Source organism: Ambystoma mexicanum, chromosome 1p, assembly GCF_040938575.1.
Source record: "Ambystoma mexicanum isolate Mex_15411 chromosome 1p, UKY_AmexF1_1, whole genome shotgun sequence".
Classification (NCBI taxonomy): domain Eukaryota; kingdom Metazoa; phylum Chordata; class Amphibia; order Caudata; family Ambystomatidae; genus Ambystoma; species Ambystoma mexicanum.
This window is the reverse complement of record NC_090921.1, coordinates 1,153,178,610-1,153,206,224: the sequence shown is the minus strand read 5'-3', so window position 1 is coordinate 1,153,206,224 and position 27,615 is coordinate 1,153,178,610. Positions and strand designations below refer to the sequence as shown.

The 27,615-nt window shown below is 43.7% G+C and overlaps 1 protein-coding gene across 3 annotated transcripts in view; it reads left to right on the top strand.

The window, feature by feature from the left end:
• LOC138450253 (B-cell receptor CD22-like) overlaps positions 1 to 27,615 on the top strand; it is a 695,432-nt gene that overhangs the window by 225,857 nt on the left and 441,960 nt on the right. For all 3 annotated transcript variants that reach the window (XM_069604828.1, XM_069604827.1, XM_069604826.1), the window contains exon 2: positions 16,851 to 16,915. In XM_069604828.1, the coding sequence (XP_069460929.1) occupies positions 16,882 to 16,915 (34 nt within the window). In that variant the 5' untranslated portion in view covers positions 16,851 to 16,881. The remainder of the gene's footprint in view (positions 1 to 16,850; positions 16,916 to 27,615) is intronic.

The following is a 27,615-nucleotide window of genomic DNA, read 5'->3' as shown; positions in this document are numbered from 1 at the left end:
CATATATTCTAGGATTTGCGTTTGTTTATATAATTGCAAAAGTCCTAAACTATGTTGAGAATGGTGTTTAGCGGGTGAAAGCAAATTTCGTTTACCCAACAATGTTTATTTTTATTGGTGAAAATACATAGGTCCTATTTACTATGCATCAGGGCACATTTATACTTTTACAAAAGTTTGATCACCTCTGTCAACAAGAAGAGGCAGGCAAGACTGTGTATTTTCTAAATGCTATCACACCACAATCCTCCATTGTTAGTTTAGCTGGTGAGGATAAAAATGCAGGTTTCTTCACGTTGAATGAACCAAAGAGTAAGTGCAGGGTTGAGGAATAGGCAGAGGCAAGAAGAGATCTGGCATTGTTCAGAATCTTCAGAAACAGGCAGAGAAGAGGCGATATGCCCTGAGGTGGCAGGCTGACCTTGTAGGTAACAGCCCGTCACCTAAGTTAAGGTCCTGAGCATAGCGGGGGCCCCTTAATGAGGGTGGTGGCGCTGTTACTGAAAGGGTTGGCCCGCCACCGGGGGGCATATCACCATTAGCACCCATGTAGTTCCCTACATGTGTTCTAATATAAAAAACAAGAAACATACCTTTTCTGTGCAGCCCCGACCGGGCCACAAAGTGCTGCGAAAGCCTCAGCATGGAAATTGGACTGAGGGGACAGCAGCACTGCCATTGGTGGCACGCGAAGGAAAGGTGCGATTCTTTTTTTTTGGTTGAAGACACCAGTAGCACCTGCGTAGGTTAGTACACAGGTGCTATTGTGAGGAGGTAGAATGAGTGTGGAACGTAGTGGGGCGCTGGCTTGCCAAAGCAGCTCAGAACTTGGGCTTGACCTATACAGTGCAGCCCACATTCTGAGCCTCCTGATTGGCTCGTTCCCCCTTTCAGGGTTCTAATGAGCTTTAAGCTCTCTTCCAAGTTGTTGTGCAATGTCAGTGATTAAATTGTCTAACACAGGGTGAGCTATCAGCATTACAGTACGGCTGGTTTGTCCCATGTCCTGATCAACAGTTGCAATGCCATATATTTCCAGTTGAAATGCTCACATTCTGTAGAAAGTTACACTTCATAACATGATGAACAATGCAAAATGGTTATTCCAGATAAAAAGTTATGTTTCATTAGCATCCGTAAGGCTGAGGGTGTTTAATGTCTTGAACAGGTGCTCATTGTTTTGATAGCACATGCTTGATTCTTTGGACTATCATGCAATGAAAACCTATTGCTTTTAAGCCAAATCCATTTTTGTTCCAACAAGTATAGAGGATACATTAATTTGAGAATTTGAAATTCAGTTAGGGGAAATTTGACAATATAAAATGACATCATACTTGGTGGAACAATCTTACTGCTGGCCATTTGTTAGCTTTGTCAGCTTTGAAGAATTTTACTCAAGATACAGTATATAAGACCCGACATAAAGAGAAACATTGTTAAAGGGGTCCATGGGCAAATTTGAAACTGTTCATGTTACATCCTTCTCATTATAGATCCAACATACAATTTCAACAGAGAATTGATTAATACATTGGAACACTGGCTTTCCGTGGGTTTGATTTCTAAAGAAGTGTTGGCCCTCATTTTTGCTAAACTTCCAACTGGCTCAACATTATATATTTATTGCCACAGATATATTAATTCCTCTCCTGGGTGCCCCATTGTGAGTTCAATTGGCTCATTAAGTGAGTCCCTGTCAAGTTATAATGACTCACTCCTTCTGCCCTAGATGAGTACATTGCTATCTTATTTTCATGATGCAGGAGAAGTTTGAAGAGATTGAACAGAATGCTTTTGGGGGAGGACATGTTGCTTGTAACATTAGATGTGAAATTGCTTTATACCACTGCTAAAGGGGTTAACGTATTATAGAAAGATGACATATTACAGTATACATGCATGTAAACCAAGATGCTTGATTTTCATTTCATACCTGGGGAAGAGCGTTCAGCCAATCATGTGGCTGGGAATGAGGATGAGAACTTCCAGTGTCCCGCCCACATTCCAGCAGCCATTGGAGCACCTTTCCAGGGCATTACCATCTTGTTTTTGTGTGCCCTCTGCCCCTCCGCCAGCTCCTGTCATGCCTCTGCCCTCCCCGGCCCACATATCATGAAATTGAATGTTCCATGATATCTGCTACACTTTATAATGTTTGCCACTTTGTAGGTTGAATGCGTGGGGGATTCTCAAACAAGGATGGTAGATGCAAACTTCTATCTTGTTAGGTTTTTTGCTTGCAGTATTTAGGGAGCTGCTGGCAGGAACATCCGCGCTCTCGAACCCCTTCTGTTGTTTACCTCCATTAATATCCTTGCATTTGTAGATCCCTGGGTCCTCTCTGAAATGACCTATGAAGTTCAGTTTTATTGAATGCTCCAGCTTTTTTTCTGCTGGAGTTTTTCCACAACCAGTCTGTTGCCTAAACTACACTGAACATCTGATGGCCATATTGAGATGTTGCACAGAGGCTTCCGAGGTGAGTCACCAAGATAAATGCTCTATGAAGTAAGGAGGAGTGGGACATCCCTTGATCTCATCAGTACTTCTCAGAAGGTTACACACCCGTAAACTAGACAAAGGAAATTATGGGTTAATCTAAGTACACCTGGGTGAATAAATGTGTCCGAACCATGAATCACATACATATCCCTGTATCCAAGAGATTTAGGTTCAGCCAAAACTTTAAGAGATTCAGGTAACAGATTTGGGTTAAGTTAATGCCAGTTTCATGCTTATGAAATGTTGATGTAAATGTTGTATTGAACAGATCAGAAGTGTTCCTTCCAACATATGTTATGTTAAATGGCATTTGCATAGCGCCTACTGCCATTAGTATGGCCTCAAAATGCTTAGAGGTGAACACCCTTTGAGGACCAAGTTCCGAGATGTGAGATGTAGAGGAGGATTCTAGAATGTGTTTGTGCAGTTTTAGTGGGCACGAAAGTAGGTAGGGGTGGATAGGTACCTGATAGCGACCCATGGTGATCTGGATAGTGGCTGAGTGCTGTGATAGACTGTCAGGAGAGTAGGAAAATTAAGGGGACTGATTATGTGCACAGCTGGACCACATGTATTCTATTCTCAGTGGTTATGGGTTTTATGAAGTCAAGAAGTGATTATTGCAGATTCATGTTGGTGGGTGGATGTGCTTCCAGAGGGATACAGCTATGTTTCATTGTGATGGAGTGCTATACACCCCTGGACCTGCCCAGCAACCCCCAGAAGCTAAAACATCAAGCACAGGCAGAACCCCAGCTGAAGCCCTGGCACAGTCTGTGCTGTCAGTGGCTGTGCGCAGCTGAAGCAGCTTTATTTTCGCTATGCCATTTCTGACCCCTCTGGTTCCCTGTTTCTTTCTTCTTTGTTCCTACTACCAGTTTGCACGACTTAATCATCAGGACTTTTGTCTCTGCTTGTGCCCTTCCCTGGCCGCTGTTGGGGATGCTTGTTTGTTGTACAACTACTGGCATAGTCATATCTCTGCTTCTACAGTTTTTTTCTTGTTTTCCTTTTCTTCTTTATTCCTCTATACCACCTTCTCATTTGTATACCCACACTAACAATTATTCTCCTCATAATCTCTCTAATCTTATTTATCGCCCTCTGACTGATCTCTCTGATACTTTAATGTCACTCTATGGAACTCTCCTTCCCTTAAAAATAAAGCTCAATCTTTTCGGGACCTTTTATCACGTTTTTATTTTCATTTTCTTTGTCTGATGGAAACTTGTCTGACCCTGTTTAATACAGCCATACCTGCTTCGCTTTCTTCTCCTCACTCATTTTTCCCCCACTCCCCGAACCTTTGGTTATGGCAGTGCAGTTGGTATTCTATCTTCTGTTCCCCATGTTTCACCTCGTTCTCAGTATGATCTTCATTGTTTTCCATCATTTGAATATCACTATTGCTCCTCTTCCTGCCCTTCTCTTTATATTGTTGTTATGTATTGCCCTTCTGGCCCTGTCTTGTCTTTTTGTGATGATCGTGATACCTTTCAACTTTTCTGTCTTTTTATACTCCCTTATTTCTCTTGGGGGATTTTAATCTTCATCTCTCTTCTACCAATGCTCCTGTTCTGCCTCTGTCCATTCTTCATTCTTATTCTCTTCTGCAAATCCCAACTCCCCCTTTTCATATATCAGGGGTTTCTCTACTATTTCTGCTTCTACTTCAGTCACTACTCTCCCACTTTACTCTTCTGATAATGTTGTTCTTTCTTTCTCCTTTACTCTGCCACCTTCACTTCCTGAGCCCCAATGCTCAACTACTTTCTGCCCTCGTGACCTTAGATCTTTTGATCCTACCTCCTTTTCTTTTGCTGTCATCACAACTCTCCCTAATACTGCACATTTCCCACTCTGTCAACTCTGCTTGTTCTATTCTGTGTGATACGTTATATGGTTCACTCGATCTTCTATATGCTTCAGTTGCATTTACTCCATCCCATAGACCCTCCCAGCCTTGAATGTTACTTTCCCTTCGGGCTGCTCTCCGCTCTCTCTGTCAAGCCGAATGGCATTGGCATAAGTCCGGCTTAGCAACCAACTTATCTTCTTTATCTGAACTTCGTTGCACCTATGACACTCTTTTTCAAGTTTACTAAGGAGATAGGGTTTCAAACCCCTCTCCCGAACCACAGAAGCCGAATAGATCGACCCTCCCGCCGTCGTTGGCACGGGCCTCTGAATGGAAATACACAGATAACCACGTGGCAGCCAATGGGGGGAAGACGGAGTTAGGGAAAGGGGGTGGAATGACAAAGGAAAGGTAGGGACCAGACAACATGCATTTGCAATACAATACTTAATCCTGAACCACAAAATATGGTCTAGTACTTCTTACTTGATACTACCTGTCTTACTAACCTCCTAAGCGCTTAGGGTTCTTAATTACCCTATACCATGACCATACTTATGACCGTGTAATTATAACATGTATCTAACACATAGCGGACAGGAGCGATACGAACTACATGGCACATACAAGGGAAACTCCCTTACATGAAGTCAACATACACATGGCCCCAAGGACTGACATTGAACATGAGCAAACAGAAGCAGTAACATAACTCAAGTTTTCCCTTCAAATTGAAATGAACAGTTTTGCCCTTAATCTCTCAGGAGAAATGTTCCTGCGGTAAGTATTGCTTCATACTTATCCAGGAGAGAATGTTCCAAACAACCTGTGGACTTGTCAAACTTAATTGAGTCTTTTAACGTATCAGGTAAACAAAATTCTTGCCAATATAAACAAACACTTATCAGGATACTTATCTTCGAGTCCGGGTGACTCACAAGTACACCCGGACGATCTGATATGATGCCGTCGCCCCCTGGAGCGGCTGCCGCGTATCGAAGTGAAGGTAAGCTTGCGTTGCATTCCAAGTTAACCAGCAGAGTTAACCATGCTCGGACCAGACGCTCTCCTTACTGCCGAAAGCCTTCGTTCGCCTTCCTGGACATAAATCATTCGCTCTTCCTCCTGCGTTCCTCACACACGCCGTTGTGGCCGCCCGTGCTGCACAACATTAATTATCAGCACCTGTGCCAGGGCGGTTAACGGCTAAATACACCAGTAATGAACTCCAGCTGTCCCTTAGCGCGAATCCAGGACTACATTGCGCCTCTAAGCATGCTGGGAATCGTAGTCTTTTCCCTATTTCCTACAATATTGTCGTCTAGGCTTGCCCCAGACCCTATTCCTGACACTCTTTTTCTATCCTCTAAGCAGCAGCAGTTTCAGTCTCTTTTTGCTTCACTAGCTTCGCATCCTCATCGTCTTTTTCAAAATCTGAATTATATTCTTTATCCTTCTTCTCCTAAACCCTCATCTTCCTCCCCCTTCTGGATCTGATTTTGCTAATTACTTTACACCAAGCATTTCTTTACTCTGTTCTTCTATTCCTGTATCATTAACTGTTTCTCCTTTACTTCGGACTAAGCTTGACTCTTCTCTTCCTATATTATCAATATTCCTACCTCGCCAGATGCTAATATTTCTGAAGCCCTGAATATGGCTCCTTCTACCTCTTATTCTGATGATTCCCTTCCTTCATCCTTAATCTTTCCAGTTTACTCCTTACTTTTACCTTATTTCACTGCTCTCTTTAATTTCTCTCTATCAACTGCCATTGTTCCATCTTGTTTCAAGCATGCTTCTATACCTCCAATCCTAAAAAAATGCCATTAATTCTTCTTTGCCCTCTAATTTTCGTCTTGCATCTCTACTTCCTTTTCTTTCTAAGTTTCTAGAGCGTATTGTTTATCTTCAAGCCTCCTCCTTTATTATTGCACATTCTTTGCTACCTTCTTTTCAGTCTGGATTTAGGCCCTATCACTCTACAGAAACTGCCCTTCTGTTTGTCATCAATTATCTTTTATCTGCTTGTCACTCGAAACTTTCTTCTCTTCTTACCCTTCTTGATCTTTCAGCCAATTTTGATACGATCGATCACACTATTCTTCTTTCTTCTCTCTATAACCTGGGCTTTCGGTGGTTCAGTGTTAAATTGGCTTCATTTCTATCTCACTGGACATACTTTTTCAGTTTTTTGGCCTGGTCACTCTTCCTCTGCTCTTCCTCTATTACATGGTGTTCTCCAAGGCTTGGTTCTTCGTCCTCTTCTCTTTTCTCTGTATACCTCCTCTCGTGGTTCTATCATCTTGTCTTTTGGCTTTTCCTACCATCTATATGTGGATGATAACACATTATCCTATCTTTTCCAACTTTTACTGATTCTATTCATTCTTCTCTCTCTGCCTGTCTTATTGCAATCCTGTCTTGGATGTCATCTTACTATTTAGATCTTAATCCCTCTAAGACAGAGGTTCTGTTTTTTCCTGCTTCGACTATCCCCTCTCCTCTGACTCTCTCTTCGCTTTCCTTTCCTCTTTCATCTCTTTGTACTTCTCGTTCTATACAAATTGTTCAGCCTTTTGGACAGTGATGGCGCCCACTTTAGTTGCTATATTTTTAAACAGAAAAAAACAGATTGATTCTTGCCAAGGTAAATGCTGCAACTTAGGGTCTCCTCAGAGGCTGACCTGGGCTATAAAATATCAAAATTGTTTAATCCCAGAGTTGCGCTTTTCCACTAAATGAAGCGATTGATTCAAATTGGAGTTTTCAAAATAGATCAAATTTAATGTGTAACACAAAACGTTTTTTGGTATAAAAAAAAAGAATTAGACAACTGAGAACAGTATAGTTCAATACACTATCTGACAAAGTCAAGAAAAATAAATGCATAGATTGTGCAAGCATGTGAAGATAAAGCTTACTAGCCAGTCAATTCGTTCTTCATCTCCATGGGATTTTTTGTCTGAGTCCCACAGGGGGAATTTCGCTTGGATTCTTTGCATGTTAATACCTAGTCTCCCTGATGATATGGTTCCTTTGTTATGGGATCTGGGTTTCCGAACCTCAAGTTTGGTGATTTAAAGTCCCCAAGGGGGTTGCTTGGAGTCCTTGTAGTTCAATTAGTTAGCATATGTATTTCTCGTTCTTCCCGTAATCTGTGTGTGATTTTTTTACTCTTCATTATCTTTCTCTACTGATCCTCTATCCGTATACTTTATTCTCTTGCTCCCCGGGATTCTATTTTTTCTGCTTTGCTCTCTTTCCACTGGCTCTCATTTGAAAATTGTTTACTCTTCAATTTCCTGTGTGTTGTATTTAAGTGTCTCTATGGTCTTGCACGCCAACATCTTTCTTCTCTAATATCTTTTTACTCTCTTGCTTGCTCTCTTTGTTCAGAGTCTATCTTTCTTCTTAATGTTCCTCGTGGTCCTTGTGCCGACTCACCATTCCGCTCCTTTGCTCTTTTGGCCCCAAAAAATTGGAACTCTCTTTGTGCTCTATATCTTGCCTTTCTCCTTTCAAGACTCATCTTAAAACCTCCTTACTCAGTAATCTGTTGGCTTTTAACTGTTTGCTCATGTAATTTGTACTGATTTTTGCTTTGTTCAGCGCTCAGGCGTTAAGCGCTATAGAAATTCAATAAAAATACAAAGTTGATCAAGGCTGATATCTATTTACCATGAGGTTATGCAGCTCAATCTATAAGGTTCAAAGCAAACAAAGTATAAAGTTAATGGTATAGGGCAGCAGTTCAGATCCTTTCCTTCCAGTGATGATCAAAGAAAGCAAAGTATCTAAATGACTAATGGCTTCCAAATGTGTTGATCTGTAACATAGAAACCAACATTAACTCTTTGTTTGCAGCTTTTCAAAAATAAATGGTTTGTGCCAAATTCACAAAACATAATTCAAATGCAAATTGCGCAGAAAATGCATTTTTTTTATTTTCACCACTTTGAGAAATTCACTCTCAAGTGGTCTGCACTTTTCCAAGGAGCTGTGCTGCAGCATAACTGGTGTGCTGACCTGCACCCTTGAAAACATTAGTGTCAGGAGAATGTATGGCAATCCTACCTATCAAATGGTATTCCCTTAAGGAACATCAACGTCTATGTCATGAATGCTATATATGTGAAGGACTTTGCCACAAAACTACTGGCCGTTCAGCAGTCCCTGACCTCTGGGAATAGACTCTCTCTATTTTTAGCTAAATAACATTAGCAAACTAGGAGGCAAATTTAGCAGAATGAAACTTCATGCACCCCTAATGCATGACAGACTCTTCCACAGCCATAATAATTCAAAATATGTCGAACTCTGAATGATAAAAACTGACCCAGGCATGATTGACACATGGCTGACTCTGCTGGACTAAATGTAGTCTTATAACTTCCACTTCAACTTTACTTATTTGATCAATTTCTGAAGGATGAAAGGCTGAGTTCTTACCCATATTCAAACGTGAGACCTTCAGGTTACACACAAAAGTTTCAATTCTCAACAATTACATTTGAATTCACAAATAATAGCTGAATGTTGTACCCCAAAGGACCAGTGGCACTGGTGAATTTCTTAATGGGTGGGGCATAAATGTATGTGATTAATGTTCATGAGCGACCAAGCGCAGCGTGATCGCTCAGACGAAAGCAGGGATACATGTTCTAATATAATCGGTTAAAATGGTGCATGTTACAGCACTGTCTGTGAGAAATTGAATAAAAAGCCACATAGTTTGTAATCAAATGTGCATGGTAGCACATGAAAACCCAAAAGATGCAAGTTACCAATAGTGCACAGGACCATTTCCCAATGCATTTTCATTACACCTTTGCCCACAACATATGCTAATATATACAATATTTTCATGATGGCTGTACCATGGAAAGACTTCCAATCAGTACAATGATGCCATGCCACAGAAAGAAACTATATTCAGCAGGCTAGACTGGCCTCCATTGGATGTAGGTCAGTGACAACACTTGTCATGTTGGCTTTACACTTGATGCACAATTAAGCTACACAGTAACTGTGCATCAAGGGTAAAGCAAAGCCAAGCGTTATCATGTGGGTAGACTGGCCTACATTCAATGTAAGATAAGCCTTACCAAGTAACAGCAGAGCTGTCAACTGACCGGCCACTCCCATGTTTGACCCACAAAACCACTCAAGGCCACAAACATGTCAGAAACCCTGCAATCAGAGCAGGCTGAGAAAAAAGGTCATCACTTACTAATGTGATTACTTTATTTGACATGACAAACTCTGTACAATGGCTTTACTGAGGTCTGCTTGTGACAGTGTCAGAGCGTTGACCTCCAGGGATCTCTTTAAATTGGCAGATTTCACAGCCCAGAAGTGTCACATCTCCACAAAAAAGTGTACGGCCTTTGGGGTCAGACACACAAGTTATTGGTGGGTCTAGGTTGAAAAAATGCTACATTCTGAAAGTATACCATTCACTGATATGCACGTGTTTACAATTGGGTTCATTGTAAGTCCAGATAATTGTTTGTGTCCCATCACTACTATATTTATTATTGATGTGTCAATTTGTCAAGAAAGTCACTGCTAGTAAAGACACATTCACAGCAGTTTTACACACGATCACAGGACACTCCAGTACAATCCCATCACTTCTAATTACCTGTTAAATTGTAACTCAGTACAATGCAGTGCACACTTCTTCTGAGTGATGCAAATAGGATGACATGCTTGTCTTTCAAACTAATCACAAATCATATTTAATTGTCACCTCTATTCGGGTAAATACACTTATCTAAGCTATTAAACACTATTACAAAACGTATATAAAAGGGAATTGTTCTTAATTCTAATTCTAACAGAATTGTCTTCAATGTCGTGGGTTCACAATGAAATTTAACTGTATAGTGAGGTGGGCAGAAATCTACAAGTTATGCACATTTTTGGAATGAGAGTCATGGGAGTGTGAGCAGCACATAAGTGATTCCCGAGACCACTGTGAAAAGTTGTGATCTATGGGTAATAACCAGTGCCTTGAGTGGCACTGCTAAATGAGCTTGGGCTCATCAAGGGGGCGTGGTCTCGGGCGAGGGGGGGTGACCTGCTGGCCTGTCTGGCCAGGCCTCCTTGATGAGCCCGGCTCAATGGGCTACTGGCACCCCTGCCAAGCAGCCCTTTGTAGAGATCAGCACCCTCTCTCCCATCAGCACCCTCTCCCTGCAAGGGAGAGGGTGCTGATCACTGCATTTATTTTGTATAGGCTTGCCTGGCAGGGGACAGCGCCTCGCCTATTCAGCCTTAATGGTGACGCTGCCCCTTGCCAGCTGGGGAGGGGCTGCATCACCATTAAGGCTGAAATAGTGAGCCTGCTGGAAGATGAGGCCTTTTTCATAAAGACTGAAACTCCTGCAAATGCGCAGGAGCTTCGGGATTTAGAAAACAAGGCCTCTGCTTCCAGTGGCCACACATTTCTCTCCACAATGGTGGCGCCAGCCCACGGCCATCTCTTGCTTGAAGGGATGCCTCAGAGGTGCGGCACCACCATTATGGATGAAAGGCATATTTTTCTGAAGTCTGAAGCTCTCGCACACGAGTGAGAGCTTCAGGCTTTCGAAAAAATCCTTGTCATGTAGTGGCCGGGGCTGCCAGGGGAGAATAGTGAGCCCCGGCACTGCCCTGCCTCAAAACGAGATTTCGGAGCCTGCCGGGGCTCAGCCCCGACTGGCCCCAGCCCACTTAAAGCCCTGGTAATAACACTTGCCATTTTTGCTTTACCCCTCGTGCACAGTAACTGTCTGTGAATCAAGTATAAAGCAAGGACAAGTGCTATTACGTGGAAAGACTGTAGGGAAGGAAGGACTTAGCTCTGCCAGCGCCCTGGACAAAACACAATTTGACGTTCTTCACACATTGAGGAGGTTACAGGAAGAAGGCAGCACTCTGCCTTGATGTCTGAGTGCTAAGCCCTGGGCTCCGATGGGAATGGGTGCTACCAAGATCCTGTCAGATTTCCTACCGGAAGGGCAGTCTATATACATGTAATCATTCATTAACATGGCAGCAGCAGCAGCAAACATACAGTGGCAGGGGAGAAAAGCCTGCCCAGGTGATATCAATACCCTATCTCTATAATAACAAGCTTTCAAAACTGTTATGCAGCCACCCTTCAAAAAATAAATTGAGGCTGGTTCCACCACTGCACCCTATGTAAAAGAAAAGTTCCCGGCATCAGCACCGGAAGCTTTTCTGTCCTGAGGACCAACGCTGTCCCAGGAAACTCCCAGATCTGCTTCAGAAAACTTAGCATGAGACTGAATGCAAAAACAGCCATCCTCACATCATGTGCAAAATGTATACAAATTGGTATATATGTCTTGCAATTTACAGACATGTTTTGTTAGGGTGAGTATTGTGACAATGAAAACAGCAGAGTCCAACTGAAGTACTGACTCAAAAGTATTTCTTGCTGAATCTCTATCTCAGACATGTTTCAAATTTAACATTGTGCGCAATTTCAAATTTGAAATATGCATTTTGCATAAACGGAAAGAGCATTTTGGGAACATAAGAAATTCCCAAATGCTATTTGCTTTTATGAAAAATTCCTGTTTTGGCAATGATCAACGGCCCCACCCCCCTCCTCCTCCGCCAAGGAGAAGGAAACGCCAAGGAGATGGAGGAGCCCAGAGTATATTATTTTTGGGCAGCAGCACCCTTTTTCAGTGAAAAGCTCCCCTCTCCAACACAGGAGCTTTTCACTGAAAGCGGGTGTCGCACCACACCATCTCGGGGAAGCCATTCAAAGGAGGCCCCGTCCTGGTGTGGCAGCAGCCATCTTTTAAAATGAAACGCTTCTGCTCCAGCACTGAAGCAGCAGGTTTTTCATTTAAATAGGGCACTGCCACCATGCCAGCTCGGGTAGCCTCTCAAAGGCTGCTTCTTGGCGATGTGTTAGAGGACTGCTATTCAATTGAAAATCTTCCCCTCCAGAACTGGAGCGGGGAGCTTTTCACTTGGATGCCACCATCACGCCAACTCTGGGCAGCCTCTGGCATGGCAGTGGTGCCCTATCCAAATGAAAAGCTCCCTGCTACTGTGCTGGAGCACCCGTTGCCAGCTTGAGAGCCAAGGACATTTCATTTGAATAGGGTGCCTCCACCATGTCAGCTCAAGGAAGATCGTGAAAGGCTCATCTGAGATGGTATGGCAGTATCACCCTTTGAAATAGAAGAGCCTGCCCAAAGTAGGTGAACCCCTCCACCCACAGTGGGAGTTTCCACCTACATAGGGCATCACTGGAGCACCAGCGTGAGGGAGCCTTTTATGTTACATAGGGTGCCACAGCCCCTACCGGATATTTCTAAGGGCTCCTCCATGCTGGTGTGGTGGAGGCTATGGCGCCATAGTGCGCCCACGCCTAAGGCCCACCCTGAATGTAGGCCAGTCTAGCCAAATCATGTTTGCTTTACCCTTGATGGACAGTAACTGTGCACCATGGGTAAAGCAAAGATACGTGTTATTACATGGATGGACTGGCCTCACACAGAACTGCATTCATCCAGGGTTAAGCAAAAAGAGTGTCATGCCCAAAGCAGCCCCCACCCCTAAATGTAGGGGCCTGCCTGAGCAGTCTGGGTCTGACAATCACACCCACGCAACACATAGAAATACTTTGACCCGCACACACACCATTCACATACAATGAACACCAACATGCATGCATACACATTACATTTAAAATAATACACTCACCTTGCCTGCATCCACACGATCCCGCACAGCCATAGGGAGGACCGGGTGGCCCTGCCCTCCTCTAGGGAGGCAGACACCCTTCCTGACAGGAGATGATGCCTCTCTCTGCAACAAACCCAAAGAAACAATTAACGTAGAGGGGGATGGTCCCCTGCAGAGAGTCAGGCAGCACAGTTCCCCATATAAATAAAGGACACAGGGGATTGTGCTGCCTTTCACTCAGGTAAGTTGGTGGTATACCGCTCAGGCGGGGCAGCGTACTGCGGTCCATAGTGGCTAGCCTCCACTGCAAAGCACTCCAGAATATCTCCTTAGAAAGGTTCCTGCTTTTCCTTTAGGTGCAATAATCTTCTGAGATACTTTATTTCATAGTGTTATGTGCTGTCCTACTTGGACAACATTCAGAAATGCACAGGACTCCATTTCCTCTTGCTAATCCCGAACCCCATTCAACGTCACGTAACCCCTCCTTTTCCCATAAGCTTTGGCCCCCTTCCTAAACCTGTCCGAATTTCTCCTGAGCTCCCTGAAGATGTGTGAAATTCAGGCAGTTTAGGGTTGGGAGAAAAATCAGTGAGAACCTTCAAACCTACCTAAATCTCACTAGGAGATTTGCTGTGACCCGCGGATTAATTTTGAGAATGTTTGCTCTTGCTTAAACCTAACATAAGTATTATTCTTCAGAAGATCGCGCAAAGGACGCCTACTTCTTTGAAAACAATCGTATTAGCAATGTAGTTTTAACTGATGTCCCAGCAGCTCTGGAGTTGGTTATTAGTGATGAAGAGCCTGGAGCACATTTCATTAAAACAGCACATTCTATAGGTGGTTGCTGAGAACTATACAAAGTTCATTCCAGTTACACATTAAGAAAACAGACACACATGGCTACACTTGCCCTACTTGGCACATGTCTGCATTTAGGGATTTCAAGTATCTCTCCAGTTTCTAACAGTTTGATAAATTACGACTAGCATAAACTGAATTGAATTGTCCTAATCGTATAATTTGAAAATATTGATTCAACACAGTCTCCTTCCTTGTAAATGTTCTGTGCATATGCGTAAGACATGCGTGATAAGCTTGAATTCCCATAAGTGTACTGGGCACATTCTGTGCATATAAGGGATATACTGTCATGCCCCTTCTGCCTCTTTAATAGGTAGACGCCCTAGATAGAAACGTCAGATACAGTCGCCTGGCTTCAGGACTGTGTAATTCTTGCACACAGGTGGGCTTTTTATTTGGTATGCGCGTTTATCATAGCTCCAGCTAAAATACGTGTGCTTAATGGAATTATCCACTCCATAAGAGCAACACGGGTCCAGGACTTCATCTTATAGGCTTCAATCAGTGCAGGAATGCTCCTGTTGACCCAAGGTTGCAAACACATCTATTAATAGCTCTGCCGTTGCTTCTGAGGTTACAACACAAGTGTGCCCCTTCTGTGTATACATTGTCTCGGGAGGATAGCTCAGCGGCAACGTGCTTGCCGTGGAAGCGAGACCACACGGAGCAGCACAGGTTTGATCCCCGGGTCTGCGCTTAGAAACCTCTGGGTATTAAGCGTGTTACAAATAACATATCATATCCTACATGGAGAAGCCTCAGCCCTAGGTACGTAAATGCTTTTACAAACTCTAATGTCACCTGTTTGAGGAGCCAGGCGTTATGGTGTTTTTCCTTATTATTTTTGTAAACACAATTGCTTTGGACTTACTCTGATATATAATGTGAAAGTCAATTAAGGCATTCAGCTCAGTAACACATGCCAGAGCACCACACAGTGGCTAGTGCTCGCAGTTCATCTCCAGTTCAGGGCTGCATGAGCAATGCATCAGGGGTAGTACGCAAGTTCAAATGTGAGCTCCAGAAAGAGCCTGTCTTTATAGGGCAGTGCTTCTCTATACATAGCTATTTCAACCAGAGGCAGACAGCTCTCAAGGATGCAGAGAACTGCAGATATGTTTGACACTTATTAAGGATTATCAGTGCATCAAAGTGTTGCAATCAAAACTTTGATTTTAATAAGATCGTTCTGATGATAGTAGGTCTCCAGAGCAGCCATAGACCACTCGAGAACCACACACGCTTGGCCCAGCAAGACAAAGGGGCAGTTCTGAGCTCATGATCAAAGGAGTGTGGGAATACAACGTTCTACCCTCTAGTTTCCAGCACAACCATTCTGAACTGGGTGGAAGTATTGGAGGGGAGAGGTTGTGCTTTCCAGCAGCAAAATCTGCTTAAAACCCCTTTTGTGGGAAACGTACTCCAGTGGCAAGCATTTCTTAGAAGACAGCCACTTTCTAATTTAAGAAAGTGTTCTTAGATTTCCATTAAACTAGAAAAGTGGTGCTGCAGTCTAAGAAATGCTATATTTATAAAGGGCACAAGTGTGCAATGGAGTTTAACTGCACCTCAAATGGGCTGTATTTGATCTCCTTTTTGTTGTTGTGCTAAACCAGTGCTGTTGGAAGGAGAATCCCCTCCATGTGGCTACCCTGCATTCATGGGGCTGTTGCCAAGCCATGCATCAGGCACATGAAAGAGCTGAGGTTTTCATATCCCTGCACCACATTCTTTCTTTATCAGAACATGGCGTTTGTAAGTAAAGCGTTCCTTCTTCATGGAAGAACACTTTCTTAGATTTGCACGCACCTCAGAATCGGCCCCTATTTCGGCTGTGTGAAATAACTGTATTTGGAAAGACTACAAGCACAGGTGGATTTGATCCGATTAATTTAAAATACCCAAGTAGTTCAAACAAGTTTAGCTTAAAAAGAATGAATGGCAAACGGGACCCTTTTTTAAGAGAACCATTCGAGGTCCTGATCCTTTTTGAGACACAAGTGCTGTGCTGTCAAGGTGCACCTGAATCTATTCTTCCATACACAGATTTCCTGATTTCTTACATTAGGCTAATACAGATCATGCACTGCACCAAGAGACATGCACATGTGCTCTGCTAGATTTAGCCTCTGTGAGGAGGAAGAAGAGGAAACTAAAGGTACAAATAAGTTAATCAACCATTGTAAAGTTTTAAATTCCTGATAGCCAGAATTTGAACTAACGGGTATGATGTACCTCTACCTTTTGGTAAAATCACCCATTGTTCCCTTACTTTTTGTGGCACTGAAAACCGTCCAAGGATGGCAGGCGAAGGGCATGTTTGTTTTTTGTTGCCCCTTTGAACCTTGGCACTCCTACGTTTGCTCTTATATCCCATCCTGCTGAGCTGTCCTACAGCCGCTGTCTTACAGTTGTTCATTTCAGTCGCCCGCTTGGGACATAAAGCCCATTCCCAAACCCCACAGAAGCCTGCACCCTCATGACCAGCATTTGTCTTCCACATTTAAAGACGATTAATGTGAGGTTGCTGCAGACACAGTTATCTGTGTCCTAAATGGGTGAGCGGGAAGGGTGACTTCTGTATTTGGAATGTCTCTTAAGAGGTTGGTGATTAGTGAGGGTAGGGTGTGTGAAGCTGCAGGCTGGGAGTGACAGTGCCTGCAAGAAATGGTAATGTAAGATGCAATTCCTCTCATTCACTGTGCTGGGGGTGGAGTGCAGGAAAGTTAGTACTCAGGTTTGGGGTTTATATTTCAGAGGGGCAGAGGGGTTGTGAGTGTGGCGATAGGGTAATTGGGAAGTGTAGGCGAGGGAGAGTGGGGCAGGAGAGAACATAGTCTTTGGTCCTGCCTATGTTGCAGTGTATACTGAGCTCACCTTATTTGTGTTTCTTTCTTGCTAGGGATGCAGATACTTGCCTGAGCCAGGACACGATGATTGCTTTGTTTTTGGCAGTTCTTTGTAACGGTAAGCAAAGTTTCATTTCTCTCTGGGGTGTAATGGGGAAGTGAGAATAACTTAACAAGTGAAAGCCAAAACATTCAGAAGAGACTTTTATAGTCACGCAATCGCTTTCGTGTTTGAGGATAGCTCTTCTACTGTAGAAATGTGGTTTACAAAACAACTACTTGGCCGATAAACATAAGAACACATCAGTGCTTCTTGCACTTTTCAGAAACGATGTCTCCATGGGATGTTAAATGAATTACACCACCCCCGTTTTAGGAAGAGGTCAGCATTGGCTTAGTGATCTACAGTAATCCCACCTACCTAACATGCCATACCTTAGTGTGAAATGAGTGCTTTCTGGTCACTCTATTCCTTGTAAATTGTCTTTCCAGACCCTACAGAATATTAGGGTTCTCAACCCCTGTTGCACACGTATCTACTGGGAAACAAGTTGTATGCAAACCTACACCCATCTGGGAAGATAAAGGTAGGTGATAATGCAGAAGACTTTTCCCAACTAAGGCTGCCAACCACTCTCACACTCGCATTGTTTAATAAGGTGTAGCAATTATGTATTTATTTACTTTATTGGTGGTTGTTCCACTTTTGTATTGCACTCAATGTGCATTTCGACTGCTTCTCAGTGGCCTGTATCTGTGATAAATCAAGAGAGGAAATGGTGTATCAGTTTAGGGTGGTATAGAATCTGTGTCTGGGAGTGATCCAAATAGAGTAATGACAAACTAACATATAACAATTGATAATTTGTGTAATTTATCAGTCCATTCTATGTAGGACTGAAAGGGGTTAATTACGAGTTTGCCGGTATTGTGTGGGAGCGAGGGGTCAATGGGCCCCTCTCTGGCATCACTTCTCAGTACAAAACTCGGACCAAGTGCCTCTAATGGTGGGTACGCCCCTCGCCCTTACGCGATGTTAACTTTGGGTTACATTCGCATAGATGGGACCACCAAGCAGGACATGGGGCATCCATTTTTTGTACCCCCTTTTGGCTCCATCTTGTTGACCAGGCCTCACTGCGATAGTACAAAATGCCTCTCTCCCTTTTCCCCGCCGCAGCAGCTCGGAGCACATGGCCCCCACTCTCGTTCCCACTCCAACTGGAAAACCCCGCAGCTCCATTCTCACGCTGAAGCCGGAGCTGCTTGCAACAAATAATAAATGTAACACATCTCTTTTCCTCTGAGATCACTGTCCTGCATGTGAACCAACATGAGCCAAGCACATAGCTCGTCCATCTCCATGGGGTGCAGAAACAAATGTAGGATAGGGGAACAAAGGAACCTCCAATAATGTGTACCAAGTGGGGTAGTAATCAGGACTGATTACCATAGATGTGTCTGGAGTGGGGATGCTGGAGCAGCTGAAATTCAGGTGGGCTTCTCTGGTAATCTATGGGTGCTATGGGTGCTATGGGTGTTTAGTGGCATTTCTTGTGAAATGACCTAAGGCATGAGGCATGGGAATTCATCCCTATCCATTACATCCTGATTGATTACATCCAGATGGGGAATTAGAAGTTACTGGCTAGAGCTAGAAACCATTAGTATTCTGGAAGTCAGAAATACATGTGGCATAACATCCAGCGACCCAATCGGAATTTTATGTAGGCTACCTAGGGAATCCTTTATGCCATACTTGACCCAACGTCTTTCCTCTTCTCACTAATTCAGAAGGACTTTATTTTTCTGTTCCTGGTGAAAGACCTGGTTATTGGGCATGAAAGAAATGTGCAGTGGCAACGGCTAAGTGTTCCAAAAGAAGCATATTGGGGGAAGATGTACAGTGGCCACAGCCATGGCTTGTGGCCCGTAAGAAGACTATGGTATAACAAAACCCTTGTAAAATCCTTACTACAATTGCAGTTAAGGTGTGCAGAATTGACGCAACAAAACCCTCGAAATTCCGTGGATTTGAAAACTCTTGGCCAGCCTAACTCACCCTATTCCCTTTGCCTTTGCAAAGCCCATGAGCACATACATATTATAACAGAAGGGATTTACAATGAGATACAAAATTGCATTAAGGGGAATGTAGCATTATGCAGGACATCAATGAGAGCGCGCTGAGTTAAGTTGGTCATGACTTCCCACATCTGCTGAATTTCAAGGGTTCTGTTGCGTTAAAACTCTACAACTTAACTGAACCTTAATTAAGATTTTTCAGATAATACATACGCAGTAGCGGCCCTGTAGTTGTGGATAAGTTGCTCAGCTTATAAAAAGAGCCCTTTCTTGGCAGCTTATAACTTTGCCTCCCCCCACGGCTGGACAAATCCTCACCAAACTTTGCAAAAATAGTATATGGCCCCCTCAGAATGATTATTCAAAGTTTGGTACGGTTTTGTCCAGGAGCAACATTATAGGGTGTCCCAAATGCAGATTTATACCAAATTTGCACTATGAGTGGTGGCTTGGTCCCAAAAGTGTGCTTTTGTGAATTTGTTGGAAATTCGTCCAGTCGTTTTTAAAAAAAATGGCCAAAAAGTAGCTAAAACAAATTAGTGATATCCGTTCCACTGACTCATTTTTTGATTCAGGGTCAGCGTATGCTTCTGGACCAATGAGGGTCTTGCTTGATGTCCACAGACATCGTACGGACCCACTGATTGGATGGAAAAAAACATGAGCTGTGTCATATTTTCAGGAATGGTTGCCATGTTGGATTCAAGGACATCGCCGCTGACCACAAACATTGTGGTGAGAAAAAAGTCTGGAAAGCACATTTGGGGTTATTTGGTGGCCGAAAGAGTGTTTGGGAAGGAGAGGGGAGTGGAATAAAGTTGACATGGAGCTGTTTTTATAGGTGAAAAAAAGGTGTGCAGGTGCCGCCGAGTCAGTGGTCACTTTTAGTGTCCGTAGACATAATTTGGATTGCAAGGGGTTGAGGGGGAGTCTTGTTATTTGAAGGTGCATTGTCTGTAGGCCATGCTCCCAAGAATCTGGCCACTGGCAACAAATAGTATGTGTATAGTAATTAAAGGTACTGTAGGGGGAGTGTACATTTTTGTAAATTGTGGAACGATATAATTGAAGTGTATATGGTATTTATCATTGTAGTACAATTGAGAATATTGCTTATGGAATACGTATTTGTTTCTTTGTGAAGGTAACAAATACGGTAATACTTAGTATGGTTAATTAGTTGCATACAGTAATAAAGCTGGAATCTCTGGTGCTTTTTCTGTGAAAAAAAAACAGTAAAATGTGTTAAGCATGTTAGTTTAAAAGTTGTAATTGCATAAAATTTTACATATCTAGTTGAGGAAACTCCGGGCCAATTTTTTAAATGAAAATTGGATAATTCAAACCTATGTCCGGAGGGTCTAAAGTTCAATAGAAAAAGGAGGTTAGACTCCTATTGATCTCTATTGCAGTGTTTTAGGATATGGTAGGGAGCAAACCTGATTTAATTAGGTTCAAGTAGCATAAAATTCGAACCCTTACTAGGTGAAAAAACACATTGGCCCTCATTACGACCCAGGCGGAAAGTGACTGACCGGACCGCCACAGCGTAAATAGCGTTTCCGCCATTGCACGAAGGAGCAAAGTGCAGCCAATTCCGACCCATCGGGCACGAGCACCACGGCATGGCGGAAGTGCAAAGTCCGCGATGGCGGAAATGACCCCAAAACGGCCCACACCGCCGCCGTACGGCGCCCTAGGTGCAATACCGCCACCCATCACAGCGGACACCGCAGTGTGCGCCTACCGGAAAGTACGGTGACCGGAAATATACGGAAACGGAAGTTAAAACATGGGGCCGGAACAGGAAACATCCCGCCGTACACCTATAAAACCACTAAAACCACACAACCACTAAAAACACTAATGTAATTTGTTGTAGGGAACTTTTTTGGGTAAATCACTCTTAGACCTCCGCGACTTGAGATCTATACACCAAATTCGGTGGTGTCGCAATGGTGTGTGCAGAAAAACCGGAGACAAAGAGTTCCCCCACTCCGATTGTAAAAAAGACTCGGGGACTGCACACATCTCTTAATTGCGCCACAATTGAATTTCACAGTTTTGGACACTTGGTCGTAAAATAGAAAAAAAAAAATTTTTTTTTTTTGTTTTTTTTTTTTTTTATTTTTTTATTTTTTTTTTGTTTTTCTTTTGTTTTTTTTTGTTTGTTTTTTTTTTTTTTTTTTTTTTTTATTTATTTATTTTTTTTTTATTTTTTTTATTTTTTTTTCTAAAAACACTACCCTGAGACACACCCCAACCCGACATCCACCCTAGCGAAACCAAGAAAAATGGGAAAAGTAGCGAAGAAAGCGTGCGACCACAAGCGGCAAGCGGCAGGTCCACTTCTCCCGTGAGGAACTCACCGTGCTAACAGAGACCCTCCAGGAGAATGCTGCCGTCGTCTTCTCCACGCAAATGACCAGGACGGCACTTGCAAACAAGAAGGCCATATGGGCTCTGGTGGCACAGCGGGTAAGTGCGGTGGGGACCGCACCCCGCAACCCACAGCAATGCCGAAAGCGATGGGACGACCTGCGGATACGCGTCCGCAGCATACTCTCTGCCAACCGCAACATTGCCACAGCCACCGGGGGAGGTCCTGAATCACCCATCAAGTTGACCCCCTGGGAAGAAATCTGTGCCTCCACCATCGGAATGGAGAGCATAGAGGGAGTCGGAGGGATGGAGAAAGGAGTGCAGACATCCGAAGATTCAGGTAGGTGGGCCAAATAAAACAATGCCAAACCCACAAAGTCCATCCATGTGAAGTACCATGTGTCCACATAGTGCAACAGAAACACATGTCCAGGAGAACGTCCACACACATCGGCCTGATAGCGCACGTTAAAACCCACAATAAATACATAAATAATTAAAAACCCCTAAAACACGCACTACACGTGCAGCAGGCACACCCTAACTGCAGGCTGCCAAACAACTGCACCCTCACCCCACACACAAATGAAAGCACCTCCAAGGCCCCGACCCAAATCACCCTCAGGTACCACCCCAATGCATGTGATACAATGCCATTCCAATACCCACAGTTTTTGTAACTGGAGGGAAGGGCCCTTGAAGTGTCAGAGCAGAGGGCTGTAGAGAACAAAATACACAAGTGGGTTCGCTCTGACAACTAGATTTAGGGGGTACTCTTTTTTTGAAGTACACATTAAGTTATTTAGTCATGTCACAGGTATTCAATCATGTGTAATCAAGGTGAAACCTAAACACAAATAGAAATAAAGATTCACATATTCACATATGGTAAAGTTGCATTTATTAATTATGCATCTCAACATAGAGGGATTAGTAACCCAAAGTATTTAGTTTTTTATCAAAGGCTTTTGCAATGTTGTAGACCTTTGCATTTAAATTTGTAAATTCGAAAAAGTTTTTTCACAAATATAGTTCCATTTTGGTGCTTTGGAATTGAATAGTGACCACCACCTATTAGTGACAAGTGATAGTAGATTTTATCTATATAAACATATTACAACCAATATTGACAACAATAAATTTGAAAAGCTATTGGTTTTCTGTAGCCAGGCTTTCGGGTGACCTAACACATGGTCGACGTCCTGAGTTGAATCATAAGTTGTTTGGAGACAATTAATAAGGACTAGCAGGAGATGGAAGAGAGGCTGGTCCTTGGACGTTTCGGCAGATAGCCTTCATCTTGGGCCTGATATAGGTCGCCCTGGAAAGGAATCCAGGGGACTCTATTAGTGATTAGGATAAAATTCATGGGAAGATTACGTAATATGACATTTAAAAACAACCTTAGTTGTGGGGCATCATAGGCTAAATTAGCCATCACACACACATGGGCAAAGCATAGCACTGACCTTTGGGGTCTAGGTCTTTGGTAGGGACTGGACGCATAGGTATGCAGATGGTGTGGAGTCCAGGACGCGGGAGAGCCTTGGGGTGTAGCTAGTATCTGTCGAGAGTTATAAACAGAGAGAAAAAGAAAAAGGAGATCGGGTTGCTAATTGCTCCTTAATCTTAGTGGAAGACATGGTTATGTGCATAGCAGAGTAGTAGGCACATAGTAGAAAAGGGGTACACAAGCTCACCTTTTCTTTGTTGGGTCTTGTGACGTGGCCCTGGTAAAGTGTGGAGGGAGCAGAACTCCAGGTACGTTGTCCGGGTCTTACGGGCTGTATGCAGTTGATAGTTCTGCAGTAGCATAAAAAATGGCAGGGGTGCCTGGTTAGTGATGCGCAAGGCGAGTGCCGACTCACTGTGTGTATGGAAGAGAGCTGCATTACCTGGTTTGAGTTCAGCGTTGCAGCGCAGTGACTGTCGTAGGCTAGGCTCCTCTCGTCTAGTCAGGATGTAGTCTGTCAGGCTGGTGGAGTAGCCGGCGTATGCATTATTGACTATGTCTGCCGGGGATACTCGCAAGAGACAAATGCGGCGGCACTGTCGAGTAAAATAGACGGAGCTCTTTCGATCGTGTGCCTGTGCGCATGCGCGCGGTGTATAGTGTTGCACTATACAGCAAGTATCAAGAATAAGATTCAGGAAGCAACAAGATATGCCTTAGAGCAAGACTGGATTACGGCCCGCGAAGAGATCTTTCTTAATACCTCAGATAACCGCATACCGGCATTCTACGCACTACCTAAAGTTCACAAAAACAGCCTTAAGCCACCAGGGAGACCCATTGTGTCAGGCTGCGGTTCAATACTAGAACCAGTGTGCAAGTTTATTGACCACTTCCTTAAACCTCTGAGCCAACAAACACCAACTTACCTGAAAGATACTATGACGACCATCACAAAATTTGAAGGACTAATGTTCAACAAAGAAAAAGAACTTTTAGTGACCATGGACATAGTTAGTCTGTACACAAGCATTCCCCAAGAAGCAGCGGTAGAGTGCATAAGGCACCATCTGACCCACCACATGAATCAAAGAAGAGTACCAATCAACTTTATAGTTGAGCTCTTAGAATTGGCTTTGACGAACAACTTCTTCCAATTCGATGACAACTTCTACCTTCAAACGAAGGGTACAGCTATGGGAGCGGCATTCGCACCCAGCCTAGCAGTCATCTTCATGGCAGAATTTGAACACGCACATGTCATCAACATCTCCAACCCGTTTCACGACAAAATTGTCTCATGGTACAGATATATTGATGACGTGATCCTAATATGGAAGGACAACGAAGCTAACCTGAGTGTATTTTTCAACTGGCTTAACACAAAATCTCAAAACATCCAATTCACCATGCAAAGCAACAATACATCAATCAACTTTTTAGACCTCTGCATTATGGATAAGAATGGAACACTGATATGTGACCTCTTCACCAAAAAAACAGATCGTAATACTCTGTTACACTATAACAGTCACCACCCCAAAAACCTACGGGATAACCTCCCATATGGTCAGTTTCTACGACTACGCCGCAACTGTACAGAACTAGAACAATACAAGAAACATGCCAAAAACTTACAGGACAAACTGATGGACAGAGGATACCCAAAGAAACTCATAAGGAGGACCACTAAAAGAGCGAAGTATACGCCAAGAGAAAACTTGCTAACACCAAAAGCAGCAAATACACAACAAGATGACACCCTAACCTTCGTTTCGACCTTCAACCCTGATACCACCAAAATCAAGGGCATTCTAAAGAAATTCTGGCCGCTGGTACAACTAAGTTTACCGGAAGAAAAAATACCAAGAATGGCACTAAAGAGATCAAAGAATTTCAAAGACCTTTTGACACATGCCAGACTAGAAACTAAGAATCAAAGATCCACCATTTGGAACATGCGGGAAATAAGAGGTCATCATCCATGTGGCACATGCACTGTTTGCCGTTTCACAAAGAAAATGAACTACTTCAAAATAGAAGATAAGGAATGGCAACTCAGAAAATTTACAAACTGTAAAACAGCCAATGTTATCTATATAATAGAGTGCCCCTGTGGACTACGTTACGTAGGCCAAACCACCCGTCAGATCAACAAACGAATTGGTGAACACCGCTCACGGATCAGATGTAAATCTATAACATCTCCCTTGGTCCAACACTATATTGAAAAACACCATGGACCAGACGACATTCTTTGGTGGATAGCAGATCTAGTATCCAACACTAGTAATGTCACCAACTCCCTGAACCACAAAGAAGCCTGGTGGATTTTCAAGCTCAAAAGCACCACCTTGGGACTCAATGAGGCGGAACCAACTAGATACCGCCGCTAACAAGCTCCTGCACCAGATGGATCCATAACCACCATTTTCAGTGGACCCTACCAACTAATATATTTTAGAGGTACACGCAAGAACCCATACAAGCTGCAATTCCATGAACCCATTTCTCTGAAGTACACAGGCTTGAATCCTGAGGTCCCACGACCCTTCATGTTTTCAGCCTCACAAGGTTATCACCTATCCCATCTATGCGATGGTATGCCCCATCTTTACTAGCCCAGTGTTACTTATCCATACAGGACTCCTTCATTGTATTAATGCACCAATTGTCCTAGACACACCCTTCAACATACATATGTAAGGTCTCCGGCAATTTTGAATACATTTAATAGACAATATTGCCTTTTCGTCACAAAACGAAACCTAGCAGCTGCGCAGTTGCGCCGCAAGTGCAACACTATACACCGCGCGCATGCGCACAGGCACACGATCGAAAGAGCTCCGTCTATTTTACTCGACAGTGCCGCCGCATTTGTCTCTTGCGAGTATCCCCGGCAGACATAGTCAATAATGCATACGCCGGCTACTCCACCAGCCTGACAGACTACATCCTGACTAGACGAGAGGAGCCTAGCCTACGACAGTCACTGCGCTGCAACGCTGAACTCAAACCAGGTAATGCAGCTCTCTTCCATACACACAGTGAGTCGGCACTCGCCTTGCGCATCACTAACCAGGCACCCCTGCCATTTTTTATGCTACTGCAGAACTATCAACTGCATACAGCCCGTAAGACCCGGACAACGTACCTGGAGTTCTGCTCCCTCCACACTTTACCAGGGCCACGTCACAAGACCCAACAAAGAAAAGGTGAGCTCGTGTACCCCTTTTCTACTATGTGCCTACTACTCTGCTATGCACATAACCATGTCTTCCACTAAGATTAAGGAGCAATTAGCAACCCGATCTCCTTTTTCTTTTTCTCTCTGTTTATAACTCTCGACAGATACTAGCTACACCCCAAGGCTCTCCCGCGTCCTGGACTCCACACCATCTGCATACCTATGCGTCCAGGCCCTACCAAAGACCTAGACCCCAAAGGTCAGTGCTATGCTTTGCCCATGCGTGTGTGATGGCTAATTTAGCCTATGATGCCCCACAACTAAGGTTGTTTTTAAATGTCATATTACGTAATCTTCCCATGAATTTTATCCTAATCACTAATAGAGTCCCCTGGATTCCTTTCCAGGGCGACCTATATCAGGCCCAAGATGAAGGCTATCTGCCGAAACGTCCAAGGACCAGCCTCTCTTCCATCTCCTGCTAGTCCTTATTAATTGTCTCCAAACAACTTATGATTCAACTCAGGACGTCGACCATGTGTTAGGTCACCCGAAAGCCTGGCTACAGAAAACCAATAGCTTTTCAAATTTATTGTTGTCAATATTGGTTGTAATATGTTTATATAGATAAAATCTACTATCACTTGTCACTAATAGGTGGTGGTCACTATTCAATTCCAAAGCACCAAAATGGAACTATATTTGTGAAAAAACTTTTTCGAATTTACAAATTTAAATGCAAAGGTCTACAACATTGCAAAAGCCTTTGATAAAAAACTAAATACTTTGGGTTACTAATCCCTCTATGTTGAGATGCATAATTAATAAATGCAACTTTACCATATGTGAATATGTGAATCTTTAATTCTATTTGTGTTTAGGTTTCACCTTGATTACACATGATTGAATACCTGTGACATGACTAAATAACTTAATGTGTACTTCAAAAAAAGAGTACCCCCTAAATCTAGTTGTCAGAGCGAACCCACTTGTGTATTTTATTCCAATACCCACAGACCCATTAATAACCCTCGCCCTCCTTTACTCCACCACAGGGTCCGATCCAAACGACGAGCAACAGGACACCCCTACCAGCACACCTGCAAAGAGGGCCAAGACCAACGGCCAAAGACCCTCCACCTCAGCTGCACGCATCAAGACACGGCAGCAGCACAAATCAGGTGGCAGCACAGAGGAGGGAACATCAACAGGCACCCCAGCAGCCAGCATGCCCACAACACCACCACCACAGGTCCCCCCAACTGATGCCACAGAAGGCACTGCCTCTGGTGGCAGCAGCACCATAGGTGACACCCCATTGATGGCAGCATGCTCCGACACAGAAGACGGGGATGTCGAAGTCAGATCCATCCATGACCTGTCCCAATCCCCCTGTCTGTCCCATCCCGTACAACATGAGGATACCACGCAGGGGCACCCACAAGACGACGACTGGCCATCCCCCACAAGCCCTGTGGCAAGGCAACATGAGGACAACAGCCCCTCTGTGACACCCCCGCAAATGGCCATGGCCCAGCAGAGTCAACAGTCCCTCGACCAGTTAATCGTGCAACAGCAGCAACTGGCCACGCTCCTCAAGGACCATGCCGATGAATGTGGGGGCACTAAGGCAGACATAGAAACATCAACTGAGACACTTAGGGCAGAAATGGAGAGAGGTACAGAGACACTAAGGGCACAAATGGAGAGT